Source organism: Paraphaeosphaeria sporulosa (genome assembly GCF_001642045.1).
Source record: "Paraphaeosphaeria sporulosa strain AP3s5-JAC2a unplaced genomic scaffold CC84scaffold_1, whole genome shotgun sequence".
NCBI classification, from domain to species: domain Eukaryota; kingdom Fungi; phylum Ascomycota; class Dothideomycetes; order Pleosporales; family Didymosphaeriaceae; genus Paraphaeosphaeria; species Paraphaeosphaeria sporulosa.
Window position 1 is genome coordinate 4,176,086 of NW_017253360.1, and position 20,110 is coordinate 4,196,195.

Consider the following 20,110-nt stretch of genomic DNA (forward strand, 5'->3'; position numbering starts at 1 on the left):
TTTTTTGTTCACGGTGGGCGGGTTTTGTGGATAGGGGGAAGAATTACATCTCTGTACGGTTCATGTCCTCATTGTATGGACATTGCCTCACGTCTATGTTCCAACTTGGGGCCGATGTCGGCCGGACTGGCTCAAGCTAAGAAATTTGCTTTGCACCTACAGATGTTACTCCCAACCCGTCACACACACGTGATTACAACGCTTATCCTACTTTTACCGGACAGCAGTCCACTTCGTCTACTACTGCTTCGTGGATTGAAACGACAGTCAGAAAATCATCACGTACACGAGTGCGTCTCCAGCTCGAGTTGTCCGGTTTACATCCGCCATGGCGCCCACCACATCCAAAGACGTCGTGATCCTCGACGGCGGCATGTCTCGCGAGCTGATCCGCCTGCAAGCGCCCTTCCGCCAGCCAGAATGGTCAGCCCTCGCGCTCCTCGAAGCACCGCACTTTGTCCGCCAAGCCCACGCCGACTTCGCAGCCGCGGGCGCACACGTGCTCACCACCAACTCGTACGCGCTGGTGCCCTTCCACATTGGACTTGAGCGGTTCCAGGCGCGTGGGGAAGAGTTGGCTGCGCTGGCGGGACGGTTGGCGCGGGAGACGGCGGATTCGGTCGCGGGGAAGAGCGTGAGGGTTGCGGGGAGTTTGCCACCGATTTTTGGGAGCTATGAGCCCGACTTGTACGATCCGGCGTTGGTGCAGGAGCGGTTGGCGGTGCTGGTGAGGGGGCTGGCGCCGTATGTCGATGTTTGGCTGGGTGAGACGCTGAGTCTTGTGGCGGAAGCGGAGGCTGTCAGGGTGGCGACGAGAGAGTCGGGTAAGCCGGTGTGGATTGCGTTCACGCTGGATGATGGGGGTGTAGATGCGGAGAGTGCGCCTGCGAGATTGAGGTCTGGCGAGTCGGTGAACGAGGCGGCTCAGTGGGCTGTGAAAGCTGGCGTCGAGGCGCTGCTGTTCAATTGCAGTCAGCCTGAGTACATGGATGCTGCGATTAAAGACGCGAGACAGATATTCGAGCAAGAGGCTACTGTGAGTGGCGCTCGAGCTCCGCTGATAGGGGTTTATGCGAACGCCTTTGAACCGAAGGCTGGAGACGAAGCTGCGAATGAGGCGATAAGCGACACGAGGGCAGAGCTGACTCCAGAGCTATATCTTGAGTTTGCGCAGCGATGGGTTGAGAGTGGTGCTACAATAGTGGGTGGTTGCTGTGGGATTGGATGCGACCACATTCGGAAGGTGGCAGGTCAAAATCTTATAAGCGTATAGTAGACTGCCCCGAAATTGACTGAATTGCTGAGAACCTCATTGTTGAGAGCCCTGTTCTAGCTCAGTATTCCGGGCTAGGCGCTAGATGCGGACCATTGGACATAGACCCTTATGTAAACTCAAAGTATGGCTTCGAATGACTCTAAGATAGTCAAAGTTGTGTCAACGTAGCCAACGGCGATGGACTTTCAGGTCCAAATTTCAGACTCTCAATACAACTCGAGTTACCCTAGGATCAGTTATGAAGATCGGGTTGGCGAGCTCAACTTCTAGTTAGTCTTCGCTCCTTTTGAAGGTTCCAGTCGACCCCTGCAATTTAGGATTAAAGACGTTCAGCAGGTCACTGGCTCAATCAAATTTGCGATCATCAAATGCGGTTCAAGAAGGCGGGCCGGCCCCGACCACTCCAACAAGTCGAACTACTCCAACAACTTCGGTGCAGATCAAGGCTCCGGTCCAGATGAGGACTTCAGCGCATGTGAAGGCTCAGTAGAAGGGACAGTAACGGTGCTCTGCAAGGTGCTGATAGTGGCACTCGACAAAAAGACCGTCGACGCTACTACTGTGAGGAACAGGTTTTCAGCCAGGCTAGGGCACCCCACGACAAGTTCCCTGGTGCTTCGCCTCCACAGCCCTAAAACAACAAGACTGGTAGTTCTTGGAAAGTTTCTTGGATGTGTAGAGAGAAAGTATAGATTCATATCCCAGCATGTTCATGAAGATGCTGTTGGCGCAGAACACGAGCTCATCAAAGTGCTTTTCATCCTAGAGCACCCAAGCGACAGCGACTACCTGAAGGATCCCCGCTTCAACTCCGTACACGCAAGTGCATGCTCGGCTAGTACATCGCCCAGATATTCGGCAAGATTGATCTGTCATCAGAGCTCCTTCAGAAGTTCACCGAGGAAGAGCTTGAGGGCTGGTCGAGCCATGCCGACGTATTGAGATCCTCGCAGATCGCACTGAAGTCACGACTTAGCTCATGACAAGGACGAATCGAACATTATTCGGAAAGTTATTGATGTTGTCTAAAGCGAGTTGCTCCAGAAAGCCGGGGAAGTGTGTTCAACCTACACAGCTGCCCTGAGCTTGGTTATTTGTGTCCCCCCTTTTTTTTTCCCACGGTGTCCACCTTGAGGAATTGAGACGTTCGTTTAAGTGATTGATTTTCGCGCTCAAGGTAAACTTCCTCTTCTCGGCAATACCTTTGGAAATTGTGATCACGAACAGCTGGGCTGCATAAGCGTTGCCGAGCAGACATTGTTCGCAAGTTATCAACGTGAGGCCTCACTGTCAAAGCGCCTCATAAACAATTGATTTCCATTTCGTATAATATCTCGGAACAGGCTTCAGGTGTAGGTACAGATTAAGTGTTGGTTCAGACAGGGTAGCGTTTTGTCTTTGCTAAGTAGCTTGGTACGAAACCAGTGTGAACTAATCTAAGATGGTCTAGGACCTCGTTTTAGACTCACTCGATCTTCCCAAGGATAAAAGTTTCAGAAAGTACGTGCGCAAGCGCTTAGGCATCAATTTGACGGTCGGCTTCAGCGATAATAATTACTCGCCATTTGACAGGATCTGGCATCAATGTATGAGTCCAATGCGTATGGAAGAATGAGTCACCCCACGCTACCCTGTGGCACAGTGACCAAACATTTGGACGGACTTTTGTCAAATCAGGCGCTGAGCTTCTTGGTTGCGGCTTTGGCCAACCCGAGGGGCTCTACAAAGATGGTGATTCTCATGCAACATCTTCGTGAAAGATGAGCCGTGTCAAGGTATCTGCTGACAGGTATTTGTCATCAGATATCCTGTAGTAACTCACTCGAGAATACTTCCGTAGATTTATGGCCTACATAGTCTATCGCACACACGCACGCAGTGTGGCAGAAATCATAAAGTGCAGTGTTGCAGACGACTATCTGCCTTGTCAAGAGGACTGGTCATGGCGATTAGTACCAGAGCCTTATGCATGTTAATCTTGTGCTTGTGATTGCATCTGCAGTGTCTATATCGGGATGATGCAACCCCACCGCGGCCGGCTCATGAAGGACAGCAGTGGCTGCGATCATGGCAACAGATTGCCAAAACCTCGCGCACATATTCTTTACATCCATTGAATAGTTATGCAAATCAGAAGATGGTGTGCGTCTGTACATAAATAATGGCAAGAGTGTCGAATTGCTCATTGTCCGCGATGGTACCTCGTCTACAAGCGGTGTTGATGTAGCAAACGCAGACACTGCGTAACATGCAGAATCAGCGAATCGAAGGCTCTTCTCGATTTTAAGTACGTCATCGTTCAGCGGTAGATGTGGGCAAAATGAAAAAAGTAAGATGGACTCGAAATGAACTCTTGCTGTTGATAATGATGTTGTTTTCAAAATCACTAGACCAAGGCCGAAAGTTCTGATTTGCATTTGCCCCGCTTCGCTAGTGTTTGTGGCTCATGTGTCCCACTCTGAGTCACCCAACATCGGCCAGGCTTCGCTTCTCTCGTCCCTGACATTGCAAATTCCGCCTTGTACACTAAAAATTAAAAATAAGTGGTATATGATTTTATATGGATGCAAAAAGTCACAAGGTTACATCTGGGCTGGATGGCCGAGTGGTTAAGGCGCTGTGTTTAGGCAACCTGTACTTGTACAGAAGCATAAACCGCAGTTCGAAAGAGCGTGGGTTCAAGTCCCACTCCAGTCAATGGCGCTTATTCTTTTGTTTTTTGGAGGTCGCCGGGCATGTGGGGAGGTCGGAGATGTGGTTTTGTAGGCCAGGGTGAGCTACTGTGGGGGTTCCGCGGGCCAACCTAGCACACACGTACTACGAGCTCCTAGGCGCCGAACTCTTCTTTTACTTAAAGTACGAAGAAACTTCCCAACGCGAGACTGGATTGGGGGAGAAGCGAGTACAGACGTGCGCAGCGAATGCGCAGCTTGTAAACCATCACTGTCCGATCATACGCAGCCTACGTTTGCACACCTCGCTAAACGCATCAGCTACAACTCCTCCAGCCTCCCGCACAGCGATCTAAACCCTTCTACCGCGTTGTAAAAGCGCAAGAGAAAAGACCATGTCGTCGCAGCAAGACGACCTCCTCGCCTCGGTAAGCACACGCCTTTCTCCATAGCCTCGCAACAACTCCAACTCCCCCACCAGCACGGCGCCAAGGGAGGTCTGCGACAGCAGATTATTGCGGTAACAATCAGGCAATCGTGAAGACGGAGGTCAGGTACTATAGATACGTGCATCTTACCACGACGCCGCACTATATTAGCATCACAGATCCTCTGAAGCGTCATATTGACGTTCTTTGCTTCATCTTCCATCTCCACCGCATAACCCAACACCATTTCCACCAGCAGCTTCCGCAAACTGATTCCTCAGCTCCAGTCCTCGTTGCGCAACGCGCTGGCCACCTTCGGCCCCTCCAGTGCGCAGTACATCGGCATCAAGTACGTGGTCGACGAGCACATGGCCAAAGCCGCGCTGCAGAGTCTGAGCTTAGGGCCGCAGCAGGGAGAGGAGGTGCAGGGCCGGGAGGGCAGTGGACAGAGAATGAATCTGGCGTTTCGACCGAGAGAAAATTGAGTGGGCTGGTTTGGGCATTGCTGGTCCGATTTATTGATCGAGATGAGAGATGAGGAATGGATTGCATTGAGGAGTGGGTTCGGGTGAGTGAGGATGTGTTGGGCGTTAGGGAGAGCGGGGAGCCGTTGAGCACGACGCGAGTGAGGAGAATTCTCAGAACGATATGGGTTACTGAGATGAACATCGCATTGACGACATGTAGGTAGTCGTGACAAAAGGTGACTGAGCTACGCGCAGAGACTCTCCAAGCGCATTGCCCACCATAGGATGACTTGGCCCACACTGAGTCTTCAGGTCTACTACGATCACGACAAGCTCACCCAAAACAATCACAAATGGGAATCCTCGACGGACAAGTAATGTTTGGTATTCGCGTGAACAGCCTCCACCCCACCTATATGCAAGCTCCATCCTCTTCGCCCGCTCGATTATACACAAGATCGCCGTCTCTTCCCCAAACCGGTGGAGCCCGCCCCATCACCACTAAGATTAAGCCAAGTGAACGTATCATATCCCGTGCCTCGTCAGACCCGGCAAAGAACTCCAGCAAATGCAGACACACGCCCCAGCGTGCTTGCGGACGCCCGAAACGCGGCGAACCACCAAACATGCACGCAGAAGGATATATACGCCGGAGAAATAACGAGTGCCCAGCTCCCCAGCTCCCCAGCTCCTATGCTGTGGCATGCCAATGGCGAGGTATATGGCCAAGTAGAAGCACGCCGATAGTTAGTTTTCAGGCTCCGCTCTAGCACCGTAACGCCCAAAGTGATCAAGAACCCTCCGGTTTGCACGACCGCATCCAATGCGGTATACCGCATACAGCCTCGTCGTTGGTCTTCGCTGACGTGTAATCGCGCGCCATGTTTTGCGCTCAGCGTCGTTTGCGTACCATCGGCTGTGCCCTCATGCTGCGACGGGTAGTATTCTCTTATACGACCAATCCGCATATTCTGTTCTCATTCGATGAGGGGTTTCCTAAGACCTCCTACTATCGCCATGCCAAGTGCCGCGAGCCCATTTGGATCGTTGGACCGGATAATGGTTGCTGCGGGCAGCATGGGATTGTCCGGGGAAACATGCGCAGCGTCTCTGGCTGCTTGCTCAATCGCCTCCATCTCTTCTTTGCAGCCGGCGTGATCGAACGGGCACACCACGATGGGCTGGCGGAGCAATATGTCCCGTGCCGACGACAATTGTGCCTGTTATCAATTAGCGCGACCTTGACTCAGTGGATATGCATGGGCTTACTTTTACTGTCAGGTAGTACTCTATCTTGTAGAGTGTACCTGTGGTCGTAAATCCGTTTACGGCGTACATTGGAAACTCCTTCTTTCCGCGCGGTATTATGCCGTCTGAATCTCGCAGGTCCTTCGCGGGAAACACCAAGCCTAGGTTCGTAAAGTAGCCAGCCTCGGGCATCTTAACACCGACAGCCTGGGTTGTCTTGGCCAACGTCTTCACTTTCCTGGTTGGTTCGTCGCCCTCGTGGTTGAATATGATTTCCTCGTCTATACCCACAGTAATCTTCTGGATAGTAACCTTCTGCGCCTTCTTCAACCAGTCGGGATTCGGACTGAGCTTGATGTAGACTGATACTGGGTCTAGAGGCCCATAACTCCACCTGGGGAGACTAATTCCCAGGGTGACAAGGTGGTCCGTAACTCTTTCGGCGCTCTCGGGACGATTGTACATGCCAAAAGTGGAGAGTGTGTCGTACCGCTGTATTGGTACAGGAAACGGGTATTTCTTCTGGTCTGTCTGCCCTTGCTGCACAGTCACAACCAGCTCGTAGAACGTCTCAGCTGTCCGGGCTGGCAGCTGCAGACTGGCGGGCGGCACCCTCCTTGCTACTTCCTCGCCGCCGCGGCCATATGGTATGAATATCACAAAGGGCAAGTCCATGGACAGCACGCTGTCAAACTCCTTGCCGGCGGGACATCGGAACAGCAGCATCTCCTTGCCCACAATGTCGGTGATCTCCTTGCGCGGGGCGGCAAGGTGCTTCTTGGTGAGCGACTCAGCAGAGGGGTGAATGGTCTCCCGCCGGTGGAGGGCGATGGTGACGAGCGAGACATGGACGGGCGCAGAGACGCCAACGAGCGGGCGTATCTCGACCTTGCCTTCTATCCGCGGCTGGACAGCAGTTAGCAAAGCTCCAGCATGGCATGGATGGGACGAGACGAGCTCGGCAGGGGTGGCTCGCCGGGCGCGGGCGCGCGGGGAGTGCACAGGACGTACCAATGTCGCCGAGATGCCCGGGTAGCCGACGAGGAAGTTGCTGTTTGGCGGTCCTGAGACGCGCACAAAGGCCGACATGGCTGCTCAGGTGACGGGGCGTCGGCGCAGGCCTGGGCTGTCGGCGAGCACCGCATGGGAGAGGCGCGTGTGGGCTGTCGCTGCGAGGCGCCGGCTGGGTCGCGCTCGAGGAGCTCCAAGCTGGAGCGTGGGCGAGGGGACGTGCAGCCAGGCGGCGTGGAGGTAGCCTGCGGCGGGATCGGTGGGGTCGACGAGCGAGAAGCACCGGCAGAGCTTCGCCAGCAGCGGGCGGGGCAGCTGGCAGGACCGCGGCGGTGCGATGCGATGGCCGGCGCGCGACGGGGCAGGGCAGGGCGGGAGAGCAGCGCGCGCTGTGCGTGTGGGCGTGCGATCTGGGCGAGGGTGCGGGTTGGAGGTGAGGTAGGGCTGCTGCGAAGCGGGCGGCGGAGTGCTTGCTGCGATTGGTCCGCCGTCCAAGATGCGACGCTGTCGTCCTGCGCTGGCGATGGATGAACACGGCGACAATGGAATCGCAGGCGACGGGCGCAGTGGCGACGTAACGCGGCCGGGAGCGTGGAGTGAGTGAGCAGCCGCTGTTGCGGGATTCACCACAGCCTTCTTGGGGGCTTAAGCTTCGCGCGAATCACCTCCTCACCCGCCTGTCGCCAAAGGATGCGCTTTCAGCTGCACCACCATGTCTGTCACCGTAAGTACCCTCCCGCCGCTCCCCGCCCGTCGCCCGTACATGCGCGCGCCTGGGCGCAATTCTCCGATGGCCACGGCGTCATCGACACCCAGACGCCGCGCGCATCTTCTGGCAGCTTTGACAAGCCCCGCTGCCACGCAGCTGCTGATGTCTCGGCAATGTCCAAGCCTTTGTGCTGACCATCCTCGTAGCTCCATACCACGCGCGGTGATATCAAGCTCGAGATCTTCTGCGAAGCCGTGCCCAAGACAGCCGAGAATTTCCTCGCCCTCTGCGCCTCTGGCTTCTATAATGGCAGCCCCTTCCACCGCATGATCCCCAGCTTCATGGTGCAAACCGGCTCTCCCGCCTCTGATCCCAAATCCAAGACCTCTACGTCCATTTACGACACCGTCGACCATCTCTTCGAAGACGAGGTCCGTCCCGCTCTGCGACACAATGCGCGAGGAATTGTGAGCATGGCGAACAAGGGCCCCAATTCAAACGGGAGCCAGTTCTTCATCACTTTTGCGCCCGCGCCCCATCTCGACGGCAAGAACACGGTCTTTGGCAAAGTCCTCGAAGGCGAAGATGTCCTGGACGAGCTCGAGACGCTGGACGTGGACAAGAAATCTCGGCCCAAGGAGCGGGTGGAAATCAAGAATGTCACCATGCATGCCAATCCTTTGGCTGGATGAGAAAGAGAAATGCAAAGACTGTGGGAAGGGACACAATGAACATTAAGCACGACTGGTAGACCGTAACATAGGTCATGACAATGCTCAATAACGGCGGGCGACGCCTTGGTATCTACAGAGACTAAAGACGAAATTACGAGTAAAGGAGAAACAGGAGCCAGCACTATGCACCGTTGACTACCTCGCCATTGGTGGCCGCGCCGTTCGTTGTTGGCTGGTCGTCCGCATACGCCTCTGTGTTCATGTCCCTGAGGCCGAGTTCCTCTTCCTCTTCCTCTGTCCGCTCGTAATCTTCGACCTTCATCTGCGAATCGGGTTCGGGGGCGGCAAAGCTCTGTACATAGCTGCTTGCAAGTGGGTCTGAAAGGATACAGGTGAACTTGACCTCGCCGTTGATGGCGGACGACAGCTGGCCAAAGAAGTCATCCCATTTTGTCTTGGTCCCCGAGTCCATGGAGTCACCGCCCTCTCCGATGTCGAAAATGGAAGACCGCAGGTCATCACGAACTTGGGTGAGGAGACCTTCGATAGTGGTGAACCGGCCTCCCAGTGTTCCAGCCTCAACACTGAGGTTGAGTTCTGGGCAGGACAAGGCGCACGACTCCGCCTTAAGAATGTCCCGCGACAAATCTTCCTTGTTCTCAACAGACACAGTGATGCGACGGCCCTTTTCTGGTACCTCGCCTCCGGTCTTAACCTCGTTGCTCCGGTCTGCGATTTGTTAGTCCATGTTAGAGAATGCAATAACACCCAACTTACATCCGCAATGTTCGCAAACTGTGCTCATTAGCACAACTTGCTTGAAGTGTGGAATGTTGACCATCTTCATGTTCGTTGTGCAAGGATTTGTGCATCCCGGGCAGCTTGCAGGGAACGAATACACTTGGTTTTCTTGGATTTCATCCTCGTCGACATTGTTGACCATGGGTCCCTGCGGCATGCGCGGGTACATCTGATCGGCGTGGTACTCGGGGCGAATCTCTGTAGGCGGCGCATCGCCAGAAGAGCCTAAGCCGAGCGCTGCGTTCTGGTCGGGGCTTCGAGGGTATTCATGGCGGAAGTACTTCGTTGATGTGTCTTGTGTCGAAGGCTCAATAGACGAGTTACCCGCAGGGTCGTCAACCGTGATCTTGAAAGATGTCTTCTTGCCTGCGGCCATCTCCTTCAGCGTCTCAATCACGCCTTGAATCTTCTCGTAGACTTCGGGCACAACCTCCTTTCTCTCATTCTGCTTCTGCTCAAGATCCTCCGCAACCATAGACAATACTCCCTCCACATTTGTAAGCTGCCCTCGCCCAGGCGGTATTTCCAGGTCAATATCTTCCACACGAAATACCGCGGTATCGCTTTTAACAATCTGTCGGCTCAGATCCGCTGCGCTCTCAACCTTCAGTGTGATCTTGATTCCTCGCTGTTGGATCTCGCCAGCTGGCTGCACTTCAGCGTTCTTCCAGCCGCATTCTGGGCACGCGGAGGACATGAGAACGATCTCGCGGAAGAAAGGAATCTTGGTCAAGAGAAGTCGCGTAGATGCCTATACACAATCAGTTTAGTTTTCAATATTCTGGTGGTATTCCATGCATTTTCTGAGTGGCAGTTCATGCACAGAGTCTCAGGAATCTCATCCACAACCCTGGTGCCATCCACATCGTCGTCTCGTGCGCTCGCCTCCGCCACCTTCCGACCCATATCCTCGAACAAATCTTTCGCAAGGCTCTGCTGGGCCATCTTGGGTGTATCTTTTCGAGTTTGAATAAAGTCGGCGTCTTCGAATATTCAGTGTTACAGTGGCGGTGGTTGGAATTTGGGCATGGGCTTTGACGAAACGCGAAAGTTTTTGAGCCCCGCGGTGTCATGGCGGGGTCTTCTAGCGCGCTCTGGTCTGTTCCCTGCAGTAGCAAACGCCAGATCCCTGTCGCTTTCAGCCCTACGACATCCCAAGCTTCGAATGGCGGTCTTCTTTCGCGTGTTGCGTACCACATAAGTCCTCGAGTACTCGAGCAAGTGCGGCTGTTGTATGCACACACCTCATTGCATAAAGTCCATCAGGTCGAGTCCAAGTCCACCCTGTCCCGAGCTTTGATTTTTGGTTTTTTCGAGCATGGCCTGCAGACCTCCTTTGCGAGACTTCTTCCTCTGCTTGCTCGTCGCGTTCGCTGACTTGTTGACTTTATCTTGATCGTGTCCGATCTTCATGTGTACATCCGGGGCCTTCGTAGCCTCAGTCTCTGTGCGGATAGGCTTCGAAATAACATGTTTAGGGGCCCTGGACTGCAGAGTCTGAACTGATTTCCGGTCACATCGTAAGCATGTGCAAACGAGTGTCTTCCCCGGAAGCGTTGCTGGCTTTGGAGGTTGTTTCTGCGCTCTGGCCCGACGAGACAAATGGGAAACAGAAGCTGACCATCCTGGTAGCAAGATGCTACCGCAAGAACCACATACTTCGCGCCGCAGTGTGTCCCACTCCTTCTTCGCGTGTTGCAGGTCGTCGGCGCCAATGACAGATTGGATATAATGTGACGAAAGAGCAGCTGATACAGTTGGCGCGGACGTAGTGAGCTGATATGCTGCCTCTCTTAGGAATCGTAATCGAGCTTCGGACGTATCGGCGGCCATGGTCTTGTTCGGTGTAGACCTGAGTCGAAAACCGAGATGGATCCTCGAACTTTCGATTATCGATAACATTGGCACGTGATCAGCTAGCGTATTTGAAAGCGCCAACAGATCCTTGGCACTTTCACTTTCACTGTAGCAGGTAAGTCGCAATTGCCTTGCGAAATTTATTTCAGCGTTTTGCGCTTCTATGTTCAGTCATCATTGCCCTTTACTTATGCCCTTCACTTGAATCATCTCGCCAAACCGCCAATATGGCAGGACTGACCCAAAATGCAGGTAGCAGCCTGCGCATAGCCGTTGAAGGTTGTGGTCACGGGACATTGCACGAAATCTACGCATCCGTCAAGAAATCCTGCGAGCTGAAAGGATGGCCTGGTGTTGACTTGCTGATAATTGGTGGCGATTTCCAAGTAGGGTACACCGCCAGATCTCCGGATTTCGCTGACGGTATAGGCTGTTCGAAATGCCTACGACCTGAAGGCTGTCTCCATGCCGGAGAAGTACTATGCCATGCACGACTTTCATGAGTACTACTCGGGCGCACGAATCGCTCCTTATCTCACCATCTTCATTGGTGGCAACCATGAAGCCAGCAACTACATGTGGGAGTTGTACTACGGCGGCTGGGCTGCGCCTAACATCTATTACATGGGCGCGGCCAACGTCGTTCGAATTGGATCTCTTCGGATCGCCGGGCTTTCCGGAATCTGGAAAGGGTACAACTACCGCAAACCACATCACGAACGTCTGCCATACAACAATGACGACGTGAGAAGCATTTACCACGTCAGAGAGCTAGATACCCGCAAGCTCCTCCAGCTTCGCAGTCAGGTCGACGTTGGTCTGAGTCACGATTGGCCAAAGGGTATGGAATGGAAGGGCAACCATAGACAACTCTTTCGGTTTAAGCCATACTTTGAACAGGATGCAAAAGAAGGGCAGCTTGGAAGCGTAGCAGCAACAACAGTTCTCGAGCGGTTGCGTCCACCGCATTGGTTTAGCGCCCACATGCACGCTAGGTTTACGGCCGTGTGGGAACACGAATGTTCGCACGATCCTCCAGCATCCGAATCGAAGGAAGTCACTGCCCCGGTCACAGCTAACGAGGATGAGGTTGACCTGGACATCGACGATACACCTGTCATTGAAGCCCCCAAGAACGATGCTGAGATTGATCTTGATTTGGATGAGGAGGAGGAGCCGTGCACGTTAGCACCAATGGAAGAGCAAGTCGCCGATGCGGACGCCCAGGGCAAGCCTGACGATATCCGGAGCCTCTTGCCAGAATCTTTTGCACGCCCGTCCATGTCCTCAAACTTTGATCAACCTCCTACTCTACCGTTTCCGCAGGATATAACAAACAAAATCACCAAATTCCTGGCACTTGACAAGTGCTTGCCTGGAAGACATTTTCTACAACTGCTGGAAGTAGCTCCTCACACGCCAGGGGACCACGAACGACCCCTTAAACTAGAGTACGACCCAGAGTGGCTTGCGATTACTCGGGTTTTTGCGGAAGAGCTGCAGCTGGGTAATCCCGACGTTCGTGTACCCCAGGACAAAGGAGATGTCTACTACAGGCCGTTGATCGAGAAGGAATTGGCTTGGGTAGATGAGCATGTCATCAAGCCTGGCAAGACGGCAATTCCAGAAGATTTCGTGCAGACCGCACCGATCTATGAGCCAGCAACAGGGATTCACGTTGCAGGAGGACCAAAGGAATATTCAAACCCACACACCCAAGCGTTCTGCGATCTTCTCCAGATTCCGAATGCTTTCCACGCAACGGATGAAGAAAGGGCACGAATGATGCAACAGGGTCCCAGGCCAGACTCTGCACGACCCGAGAGACGTGGTGGATTTAGAGGGGGCAGTACCAGAGGACGTGGCCAGGGCCGCGGTCAGGGTCGTGGAAGAGGTGGGTTCAACGCCAACCGTGGTCGAGGACGTGGTCGCGCTCGGCAGTGAGGAAGCCAGTACGGACTGGTGCAAAAGTGCATGACTCAATGTGTACGTCCGCGAGAGAACGTGATAGGAAACCATCCCAGTGAAGCGTACAACATTTGGACAGATTTTCAGCAAAGATGCCACAACGGATGGTTCTTTCATAGTGTACCCAGAACCCTTTCGCCAAAATTACCGAATTCGCGAGCTCCATGCACATTGACATAAGAAGAACCATGCGGTGATGAACGATACAAAATTGCAACCCACATAGCGGACCCTGACTCAGGCTGAGGTGGTCCTTGCATGCGGGTAATAGTGGCTCAAGGGTTCGGATCTAGGGAGTTCGGAACAGTAGTGCAACAGTAAACAACAACGGACTGCACGATGATGTCGGGCAGCATGAGGAATGTGAAGAGCCGGCCAGAAATTGGGAAGCGCACCGTTCTGCATAGTGCCGAGGGCCCTCATTAGCTAGAAGCGTAACCGCGAGTATTGGAAAAATGCTTCGGGAAGTTAAGCCAAGAAGGGCATCGCGAGAGCGCCTACGTCATTGGCTGTGGGGACGTCGGAGCCAGGCGCAGTCGCACGCGCACACAGCAGCGGCGAGCTGTTCAGATAGCAGTGGCTCAATCATAGTGAGTGTACGTGTCGTGTTCGCGGATTCATAGTGTTCAGGTGTTATAGACGGCATTTCGGTGCGGGAGATGTCGCGCGGTGGCTGATCGCGCTGATCTTGTGGCACGTTTACACAGCCAGTTGCGCGTCCGACAGGATATTGTGGCAAAAGGCGTTGCGACGACTGCTTGCCATGCGCAGCGGAGCCCGACCTCGGTTCGCGCTGTAGGATGACAACGCAGCGCAGCCAAAGTCCGTTCCTCGCCTTTCCGTCACGCCCGAGGTCACAATCAGATGGGCTGCCTTCGTCATGTTCGTCCGCGCTGTGGGTTCTATTTTTGACGGGCCGCACTGTGGGACGGGACAGCGCAGGTATTCCCACTGGTTCTGCCCGCCGCGTGCTCTGGGTTGCGGGCTTGTGCGCCGCCTAGAAGCACCTACGTCGTCATCCTAGGCGCTCAGGGATTCGAGACTGGTCGCGATCGGCGCAAAAGGATCTCGAAATGCAATCCTTGCAATGCGGCCCGCCTGTGAATGGTGCTGGCCGCGTGCTCCTCTTTGCACCTTAAAAGTCTGACTATTGCCCCTGCGTTTCTGGGACTCATAGCGTTACTCCATTTACTCAAACCAATCCTCTAAGCATTCCACTCGTCTAGGCCTCTCAGTATCGACTAGTTGAGCCCTTTCCACCCCTGCGTTGTCGCACTATTCTGGTTCGCACATATATCGTCGCCCGAGCCTGGACCGTTGTCGCGTGGTTAAACAGTCTCACAACAGTAACTGTGCCGATCTTTTCGGTCGCACATATTATATTCCTGGCCTTACCCTCGAGAGTGTATATACTTATTTGGTCCATTCTCCCCTACTCCACACCTTCGACAACCGACATCAACCATATTACCTTCACACATCTACATTTACCATGACGTCCACCAAATTCATCGAGATTCTGGAGCCTGCCCAGGCACCAACCTACACTCACCCTCACCTGAATGTCTCTCTGGACGACATCCTCAAGGAAGGCCGCGAACGATCTGCTTCTCAGTCCTCTGAATCGTCCCAAAGTCAAAGCCAGCAGTCCTCAGGCAGCACCAGCCCAAAGTCGCCCACGGATGAGAGCAAATCCAGCAGCTTTCGGCGCCGGGCTTTTACTCTCGGAAGCAAGAAAGGACGCCGAACGTCTGCGTCTTGAGATGTATTCAATCCCGTCCGCCAAGTTGTGCAGCTTTTAGGCTGCAATGACACCCCTACACCTACCCGATCACGACCAAGCGTTGGAAGTGTTCAACACGACCCTCGAATGTACGAGCAGTTCGCCAACGGACATTATCGCCGATGGCACTGGGGCGCAACGCGCTGTTCCCCAACATCTTAACCGTTCACCCGGCTCACTTTCGCCACGCCACCAACACGGTGCACCGTGTCGCGTGGCGATGCCGTGTGACCACTCCACTTCACCCTGGATACGAGCGCTACTCTGATTCCATTGGTCAATCTTTACGGCCGAAAAGTTTGGAGAGAGTTGCAAAGCTGTATTGATAGCACGTATGGCGTCAAAGCGAAAGTAATAAGCGAGCGATGTGTCGAAGCATTCAAAAGGTGGTTATGCCCACTGCATGTATCCATGCGACTATAATTCCAATAATCATCATTACTCCTTCACTCAGTGCATGACCAAATCGTGCAAAGGGTCGTGATAAAACGGTTGCGAAAGACGATCCCGTCGTCTGGGCTGCGTGCGACACTTCGTCAATAGACAGCAGCTATCTGGTGAATCACAAAGTCTGCGATCGGGACCATAGTCTGCGTGAGTACAGATTGCATTTTCTTGTGGCACCGAGATATCTACTGTGTCATAGTGCAAGTGGTTGTCCAGACCTCCGCACAATGTAAGGGCGGTGCTACCCACACTATTCATTTCGTACCCAAACCATACTACTGACATGCAACCCAATATACGTGTAAAATTCGTTGTTACGTTAGCATTCGACGACACTGTTACAAAGTTGAGTGGGATAGCCGGACAAGGCAAGGGCTATCATCTGGGTGCATCGAGAGTGGCGGTTTTCCTGGTCCGGGGCACAACGTTCCACGCCACAGGATACAATCACAAGAGAAAGGTTTCCGTATGAAGCAGACACAAGCTAGGAATACATCCCAAATGACGTATCTTATTCAGTCCACACAGAAGGCATAAGCCCGCTGCGCTATGATAAACACCGTGGTATCCGCATAATCGTTCGTTCAATCGTCCATCCGTCCGCGAACAGATTCACCGTAGCACACTCACTTCTTCTTGCCAGACTTCTTGATGCCCTGACCGCCGGTGTTCAGAGGGCCCTTTCCGCCAGCCTTCTTGGCTAGCTCCTCGCGTGCCTTCTTGTCTGTAATATCGTCAGCTCCGCTCGTTATGCGCTGCACATCGCGCGCCGGCTCTGCGAGTCGTCGAGAGTTGGGTTCATTGCTACGCACCGGCTTGCTGCTTTGCGAGATAGGCCTTGTCGTCTTCGTCAAGCTCCTTCTTCGCAGCCTTAGGCTTCTTGTTGTGAATTGGGTTGGTACCGGCTGTTGCGTGTGTCAGTTACAGTGGGCGGGAAAGTGGGCGGTGGCAAGAGGGTGTGCGCGAGCCGGCAGAGGCGTACCTCCTTGTCCTGAAGGCATGTTGGCGGTGGTGCAAGTCGCGGGTGGTGATCGTGAAGGCGAAAAGTCCGGTGAGGTTTTGCTTGGGCAACGCTGAGGGCTAAGCGCTTGTCTCGGTCTCGAGCGGGCAAGTGGGGTGTGGCACTGTGGCGGTGTGCCCGGGTAAAAGTGGCGCGCACCTGGAAGGGGTCGCCCAACGGCTGAAGCAGACGCATGGAGCCTTACGCATCCACCTCCACAACCTGTCCGGAAAGAAGTCTGCAATCCTCGGTATCTGTATCTTGTTGGTCGGTTCCTTTTCTTCCCTCATACATAGGGACTCGGAAGTGTAGGCAGGAGTCAGGACGAGACGCTGCGTGGTGATTTGACTACCCTCGGCCACTCCTGAAGCTGTCATCATCATTGAAAGGCTTGCGTGCGGTTACGCTACATGACACGTACTTGATGGTCGCATTACATGTACTTGTAGTATTTCTCCGGACTTGTCCTGTGCACGTTCTACCAACACCGCTCTACACCCGCCCATGCAGCCTCCTACTAACAGAGCTCTGAGCAGGCATGCAGCGCGTGAGCATACCACTAGATTTCTCAGAGACAGCGCTATGACAACGCATTGCAATTCGGCAACGTCAACATTGAGATGACTTTGGTCTGCTGCCAGGCCAGCTCATTTCCCACCCCTTTGTCTTCATCTCTCGTCTGGAATTGGAGGACTCTCACCAGCGCATGCCTGGGTGAGGTGGGAAGCCTTCTGGAAGGATTATGCCGAAAGCCAGGTAGATCATATCAGGCCACCCTGGATGTTAGCTGCCGTGTCAAAGAAATCGTGAATTCTCAGCTGCTCAAATAACTGAAATGAGCCGACCCAAGTGCGAGATTGCGCCATCTAGATGCGTTTGAACCGCCTCCGACCTTCGCTCTCGATTCGAACGGAAATGTACATAGCAAGCACCACGGCAGTAATATCCGAATACACGGGCGACTCACTGGGCATGAGGCTGCTAGACAAGATCGAAAAAGCTTTGGCGTGCCGCTTTGCATCCGTGTCAAAGCTTGTGACCTCTGCCACATGTTGGGGACCATTCAGCGGGAGCTCGGTCTTAACTCAATCTAGGCATTTCTCCACACGACCCCAGAACCCCAAGCCGCTATGCCATGCACTTAAAGCTCGCCTCGACGGAACTAACCGCAAACAACATCGATTCTTATCGTCTCGGTCCTCGTTTCATTCGCGGGAAAATATATTCCGCGGCTCCTCAGGGTGCGATGTCTTCGATGGACGCCTCCAAACTCAGGACGCGGAGGCCCGGGGAGCTCTTTGGGGCCCCAGAGCGCCCCAGATTCACCTGTAGCGCAATAGAGTCGTGCGTGGACGCGGCACGTTCGTGACTAGAGGTCGACAAACGCGCTGATTCGTGTAAAATTGATACGCCACGGGCACGGCTATCTCAGAGGCTGGGTAGGTCTACCCTCGCTTTAGGAGCATGCATAGACTATGCTTGTGGATACCTTTTATAAGTATGTGAGGGCGCTCTGCATGCTCCGACTCTCTTCTGTCAGCGCTGCTCTGCGTCCTCCTCATTTCATCTCGAAAGGCTATCGTTTGTCAAGAAGTGTTCCGAGCCTAGTCTGCCCACAATGGCACCCACCGGAAAGACGGTGTACAACTGGTACATCTCGCTTGTAGCAGCCTCTTGTATGGTGCTCTACGGCTACGATGCATCCACCTTCAACGCCCTGCAGAACTCGAAAAATTGGAAGAACTACTTCAACCATCCCGTACGTGCACTCTGCGCTGTATGATTACTTTAATTTATTGACGTTGTCAGAATGAAAACATCATCGGTGCCATCAACACTTCCTACACTGTCGGAGCCGTCGTGGCAGGATTCTTCTTCGGTGGGCCCCTGGCTGATTGGGCTGGCCGAAGAGTTGGTATGGCGGCTGGTGCCATTCTTGTCATCGTCGCAACGTTCATGCAATGCTTCGCGCCACGAGGAAACGTTGGAGTCTTCATCGCCGGCCGTGTGGTCATCGGTTTGGGCCAAGGTTTGGCTTTGAGTAGGCGAGATCGATTCATCTAGCAAGACATCTATGACTGACATCTGGTAGCTGCGGGTCCCATTTATATTGGAGAACTGTCACGACCCGAGGTCCGAGGAACCATCATGTCTTTCTGGCAGATGTTCTACTCTGTTGGATCGTTCATTGCGTACGTTGTTCACATAAAGTCACTATGAACCCTCGTCTAACATTTGCAGGTACTGGGTCGGCTACGCGACGGCAAAACATCCTGCCAAGCTCGGCGATTGGGATTGGAAGATGGTTGTCATCTTCCAATTGCTAATGCCCATCCTCATCCTCGCACAAGTCTTTTTCATCCCCGAGACTCCCCGTTGGTATATCCAGCACGGAAACCGCATAGATGATGCCCGTAGATCGCTCCACAAGGTCCGTGACACCGAGCAGGAAGTGGAGGATGAGATCCTCTCCATCCGTGAAGCTATCGAATTCGAAGCCGAGGCCATCTCCAGCAACTATTCCGCTCTGTGGAAGGACAAGTCTATCCGGAAGCGTCTGTTGCTGTGCATGATCCTCAACGGTGGACAGCAGATTACCGGACAGGGTACCCTCAACTCGTACTCATCCATCATCTACAAGAAGGTGTTCAACGACCCGGCGAAGATCGCTCTTATCAACGCACTGAATGCCACTTTCGGTATCATCTTCACCCTCAACGCTACGTGGACAGTCGATCGTTTTGGTCGCAAGTTCTTATTCATCGTCGGTGGAATTGGCATGGCCTGCTGCATGATTGCTGTCGCCGCCGTTGGATCCGAAACACCCTCGCCTGGCGGAGCTAAGACCCAACCTGTGGGCATTGCCATCGTCTTCCTCATGTTCTTCTTCGCACTCTTCTGTAAGTCCTACCCGGCTACTGCGTTTGCATCATTAGCACAATCTCTAACTATATTGCAGACAAGCCGTCTTGGGGTGCCACCGTCTGGATTTACACATCCGAGATCTTCTCAATGAACGTGCGCGCGCAGGCCGTCGGCATGTGCTCGCAGACCCAGAACGTTGTCAACTCGATCGTGCAGCAGTTCTTCCCCATCTTCCTCAAGAACTGTGGCTGGTTCGTTTTCTACTTCTTTGCTGGTATCAACGTCCTGCTCGCGCTATTCGTTGTCTTCTTCATCCCTGAGACGAAGAGGGTCAGTCTTGAGGAGATTGATACTCTATTCGGAGGAACCAACCACGTCGAGGCGGGTGGAGAGCTTGTTGGCGTGAAGGATCCGCACCACGCTCAGATTGAGAGGGTCGAGATTACCGAGGAGAAGAGGGCGTGAAGATGAGGACATAGCCAAGTGAAGACGCCGGTGATAATGAACGAAGCATGATGGAGCACCGATGCGAATACCTATCTTTGACAGAATAATGGAAACTGATCATTGTACGCTTTCTTGATAAATTCGTACATTGTGCATTGTCGTTCGCGTGCCTGGCGGTGCCTAGCTCGCGTGGGCGAGACGTTCCATGGTTGAACATCACGTTGGGACTTGGCCCGTTCCCAAGGTTCATATTGTCCTGCTCACTTCGTCACGTGTTCATAACCGCTCTACATGTTTGAAATGACCACAACTTACACATATCTTGCGGCGTGCCATTCGCGTATATTATGACACTCCAAGTAATATGTTCATGTCAAGATACATAATTAAGTCAGGACGCAATCGGGTACAGCTAAGCCTGGTATACTGAACCTGCTCAACACCACTATCAGAACCA

At 53.6% G+C, this 20,110-nt stretch overlaps 10 protein-coding genes and 1 non-coding gene across 11 annotated transcripts; 6 read left to right on the plus strand and 5 right to left on the minus strand.

Moving 5' to 3' along the window:
• The first annotated feature begins 27 nt into the window (after positions 1-27).
• On the plus strand, positions 28-1,495 carry CC84DRAFT_156013 (Homocysteine S-methyltransferase). Its single transcript, XM_018185398.1, has one exon. The coding sequence runs from the start codon at positions 329-331 to the stop codon at positions 1,271-1,273; it is 945 nt and encodes a 314-aa protein (XP_018043068.1). The 5' UTR covers positions 28-328; the 3' UTR covers positions 1,274-1,495.
• Positions 1,496-3,132: 1,637 nt separating this feature from the next.
• CC84DRAFT_156111 (uncharacterized protein) lies at positions 3,133-3,863 on the minus strand. The gene has a single exon (XM_018185399.1). The coding sequence runs from the start codon at positions 3,691-3,693 to the stop codon at positions 3,226-3,228; it is 468 nt and encodes a 155-aa protein (XP_018043069.1). The 5' UTR covers positions 3,694-3,863; the 3' UTR covers positions 3,133-3,225.
• Positions 3,864-3,867: 4 nt separating this feature from the next.
• Positions 3,868-3,973, plus strand: CC84DRAFT_t3. The gene has a single exon. It is a non-coding gene; the product is annotated as a tRNA-Leu (tRNA).
• CC84DRAFT_1159975 (uncharacterized protein) lies at positions 3,882-5,215 on the plus strand. Its single transcript, XM_018177375.1, has 2 exons — positions 3,882-4,376; positions 4,664-5,215. The coding sequence occupies exons 1-2, from the start codon at positions 4,344-4,346 to the stop codon at positions 4,859-4,861; spliced, it is 231 nt and encodes a 76-aa protein (XP_018043070.1). The 5' UTR covers positions 3,882-4,343; the 3' UTR covers positions 4,862-5,215.
• Positions 5,216-5,716: 501 nt separating this feature from the next.
• On the minus strand, positions 5,717-7,497 carry CC84DRAFT_156139 (arrestin domain conatining protein). Its single transcript, XM_018185400.1, has 3 exons — positions 7,103-7,497; positions 6,113-6,997; positions 5,717-6,063 (listed from the first exon to the last, which is right to left on the minus strand). Exons 1-3 carry the CDS (start codon positions 7,178-7,180, stop codon positions 5,821-5,823), a joined length of 1,206 nt encoding a protein of 401 aa, XP_018043071.1. The 5' UTR covers positions 7,181-7,497; the 3' UTR covers positions 5,717-5,820.
• CC84DRAFT_156147 (cyclophilin-like protein) lies at positions 7,498-8,585 on the plus strand. The gene is made up of 2 exons (XM_018185401.1): positions 7,498-7,826; positions 8,018-8,585. The coding sequence occupies exons 1-2, from the start codon at positions 7,815-7,817 to the stop codon at positions 8,501-8,503; spliced, it is 498 nt and encodes a 165-aa protein (XP_018043072.1). The 5' UTR covers positions 7,498-7,814; the 3' UTR covers positions 8,504-8,585.
• Positions 8,586-8,666: 81 nt separating this feature from the next.
• On the minus strand, positions 8,667-10,231 carry CC84DRAFT_1212218 (zf-ZPR1-domain-containing protein; the record flags this gene model as incomplete). Its single annotated transcript, XM_018182434.1, has 3 exons — positions 8,667-9,214; positions 9,263-10,037; positions 10,133-10,231. 3 exons carry the CDS (start codon positions 10,229-10,231, stop codon positions 8,667-8,669), a joined length of 1,422 nt encoding a protein of 473 aa, XP_018043073.1.
• Positions 10,232-10,531: 300 nt separating this feature from the next.
• On the minus strand, positions 10,532-11,119 carry CC84DRAFT_1078727 (uncharacterized protein; the record flags this gene model as incomplete). Its single annotated transcript, XM_018173809.1, has 1 exon — positions 10,532-11,119. The coding sequence occupies one exon, from the start codon at positions 11,117-11,119 to the stop codon at positions 10,532-10,534; it is 588 nt and encodes a 195-aa protein (XP_018043074.1).
• Positions 11,120-11,370: 251 nt separating this feature from the next.
• CC84DRAFT_1212220 (lariat debranching enzyme) lies at positions 11,371-13,087 on the plus strand (the record flags this gene model as incomplete). Its single annotated transcript, XM_018182435.1, has 2 exons — positions 11,371-11,529; positions 11,573-13,087. The coding sequence occupies 2 exons, from the start codon at positions 11,371-11,373 to the stop codon at positions 13,085-13,087; spliced, it is 1,674 nt and encodes a 557-aa protein (XP_018043075.1).
• Positions 13,088-15,740: 2,653 nt separating this feature from the next.
• On the minus strand, positions 15,741-16,423 carry CC84DRAFT_1159982 (translation machinery associated TMA7). Its single transcript, XM_018177376.1, has 3 exons — positions 16,324-16,423; positions 16,154-16,246; positions 15,741-16,065 (listed from the first exon to the last, which is right to left on the minus strand). Exons 1-3 carry the CDS (start codon positions 16,340-16,342, stop codon positions 15,968-15,970), a joined length of 210 nt encoding a protein of 69 aa, XP_018043076.1. The 5' UTR covers positions 16,343-16,423; the 3' UTR covers positions 15,741-15,967.
• A 1,393-nt stretch (positions 16,424-17,816) lies between these two features.
• CC84DRAFT_156428 (sugar transporter) lies at positions 17,817-19,783 on the plus strand. Its single transcript, XM_018185402.1, has 5 exons — positions 17,817-18,100; positions 18,151-18,382; positions 18,434-18,533; positions 18,583-19,241; positions 19,301-19,783. Exons 1-5 carry the CDS (start codon positions 17,960-17,962, stop codon positions 19,669-19,671), a joined length of 1,503 nt encoding a protein of 500 aa, XP_018043077.1. The 5' UTR covers positions 17,817-17,959; the 3' UTR covers positions 19,672-19,783.
• The last annotated feature ends 327 nt before the right edge of the window (positions 19,784-20,110 follow it).

Bases quoted from the DNA above. Each gene is read 5' to 3' on its own strand.
- CC84DRAFT_156013 (XM_018185398.1), top strand. From the start codon at position 329: ATGGCGCCCACCACATCCAAAGACGTCGTGATCCTCGACGGCGGCATG.
- CC84DRAFT_156111 (XM_018185399.1), bottom strand. From the start codon at position 3,693: ATGCAAATCAGAACTTTCGGCCTTGGTCTAGTGATTTTGAAAACAACA.
- CC84DRAFT_1159975 (XM_018177375.1), top strand. From the start codon at position 4,344: ATGTCGTCGCAGCAAGACGACCTCCTCGCCTCG. The intron at 4,377-4,663 runs GTAAGCACACGC...CCTCAGCTCCAG, and splicing joins AAGACGACCTCCTCGCCTCG to TCCTCGTTGCGCAACGCGCT.
- CC84DRAFT_156139 (XM_018185400.1), bottom strand. From the start codon at position 7,180: ATGTCGGCCTTTGTGCGCGTCTCAGGACCGCCAAACAGCAACTTCCTC. The intron at 6,998-7,102 runs GTACGTCCTGTG...ACTGCTGTCCAG, and splicing joins CGGGCATCTCGGCGACATTG to CCGCGGATAGAAGGCAAGGT. The intron at 6,064-6,112 runs GTAAGCCCATGC...AATTGATAACAG, and splicing joins AGTACTACCTGACAGTAAAA to GCACAATTGTCGTCGGCACG.
- CC84DRAFT_1159982 (XM_018177376.1), bottom strand. The intron at 16,066-16,153 runs GTGCGTAGCAAT...ACGATATTACAG, and splicing joins TCTCGCAAAGCAGCAAGCCG to ACAAGAAGGCACGCGAGGAG.
- CC84DRAFT_156428 (XM_018185402.1), top strand. From the start codon at position 17,960: ATGGCACCCACCGGAAAGACGGTGTACAACTGGTACATCTCGCTTGTA. The intron at 18,534-18,582 runs GTACGTTGTTCA...TAACATTTGCAG, and splicing joins TCTGTTGGATCGTTCATTGC to GTACTGGGTCGGCTACGCGA. The intron at 19,242-19,300 runs GTAAGTCCTACC...ACTATATTGCAG, and splicing joins GTTCTTCTTCGCACTCTTCT to ACAAGCCGTCTTGGGGTGCC.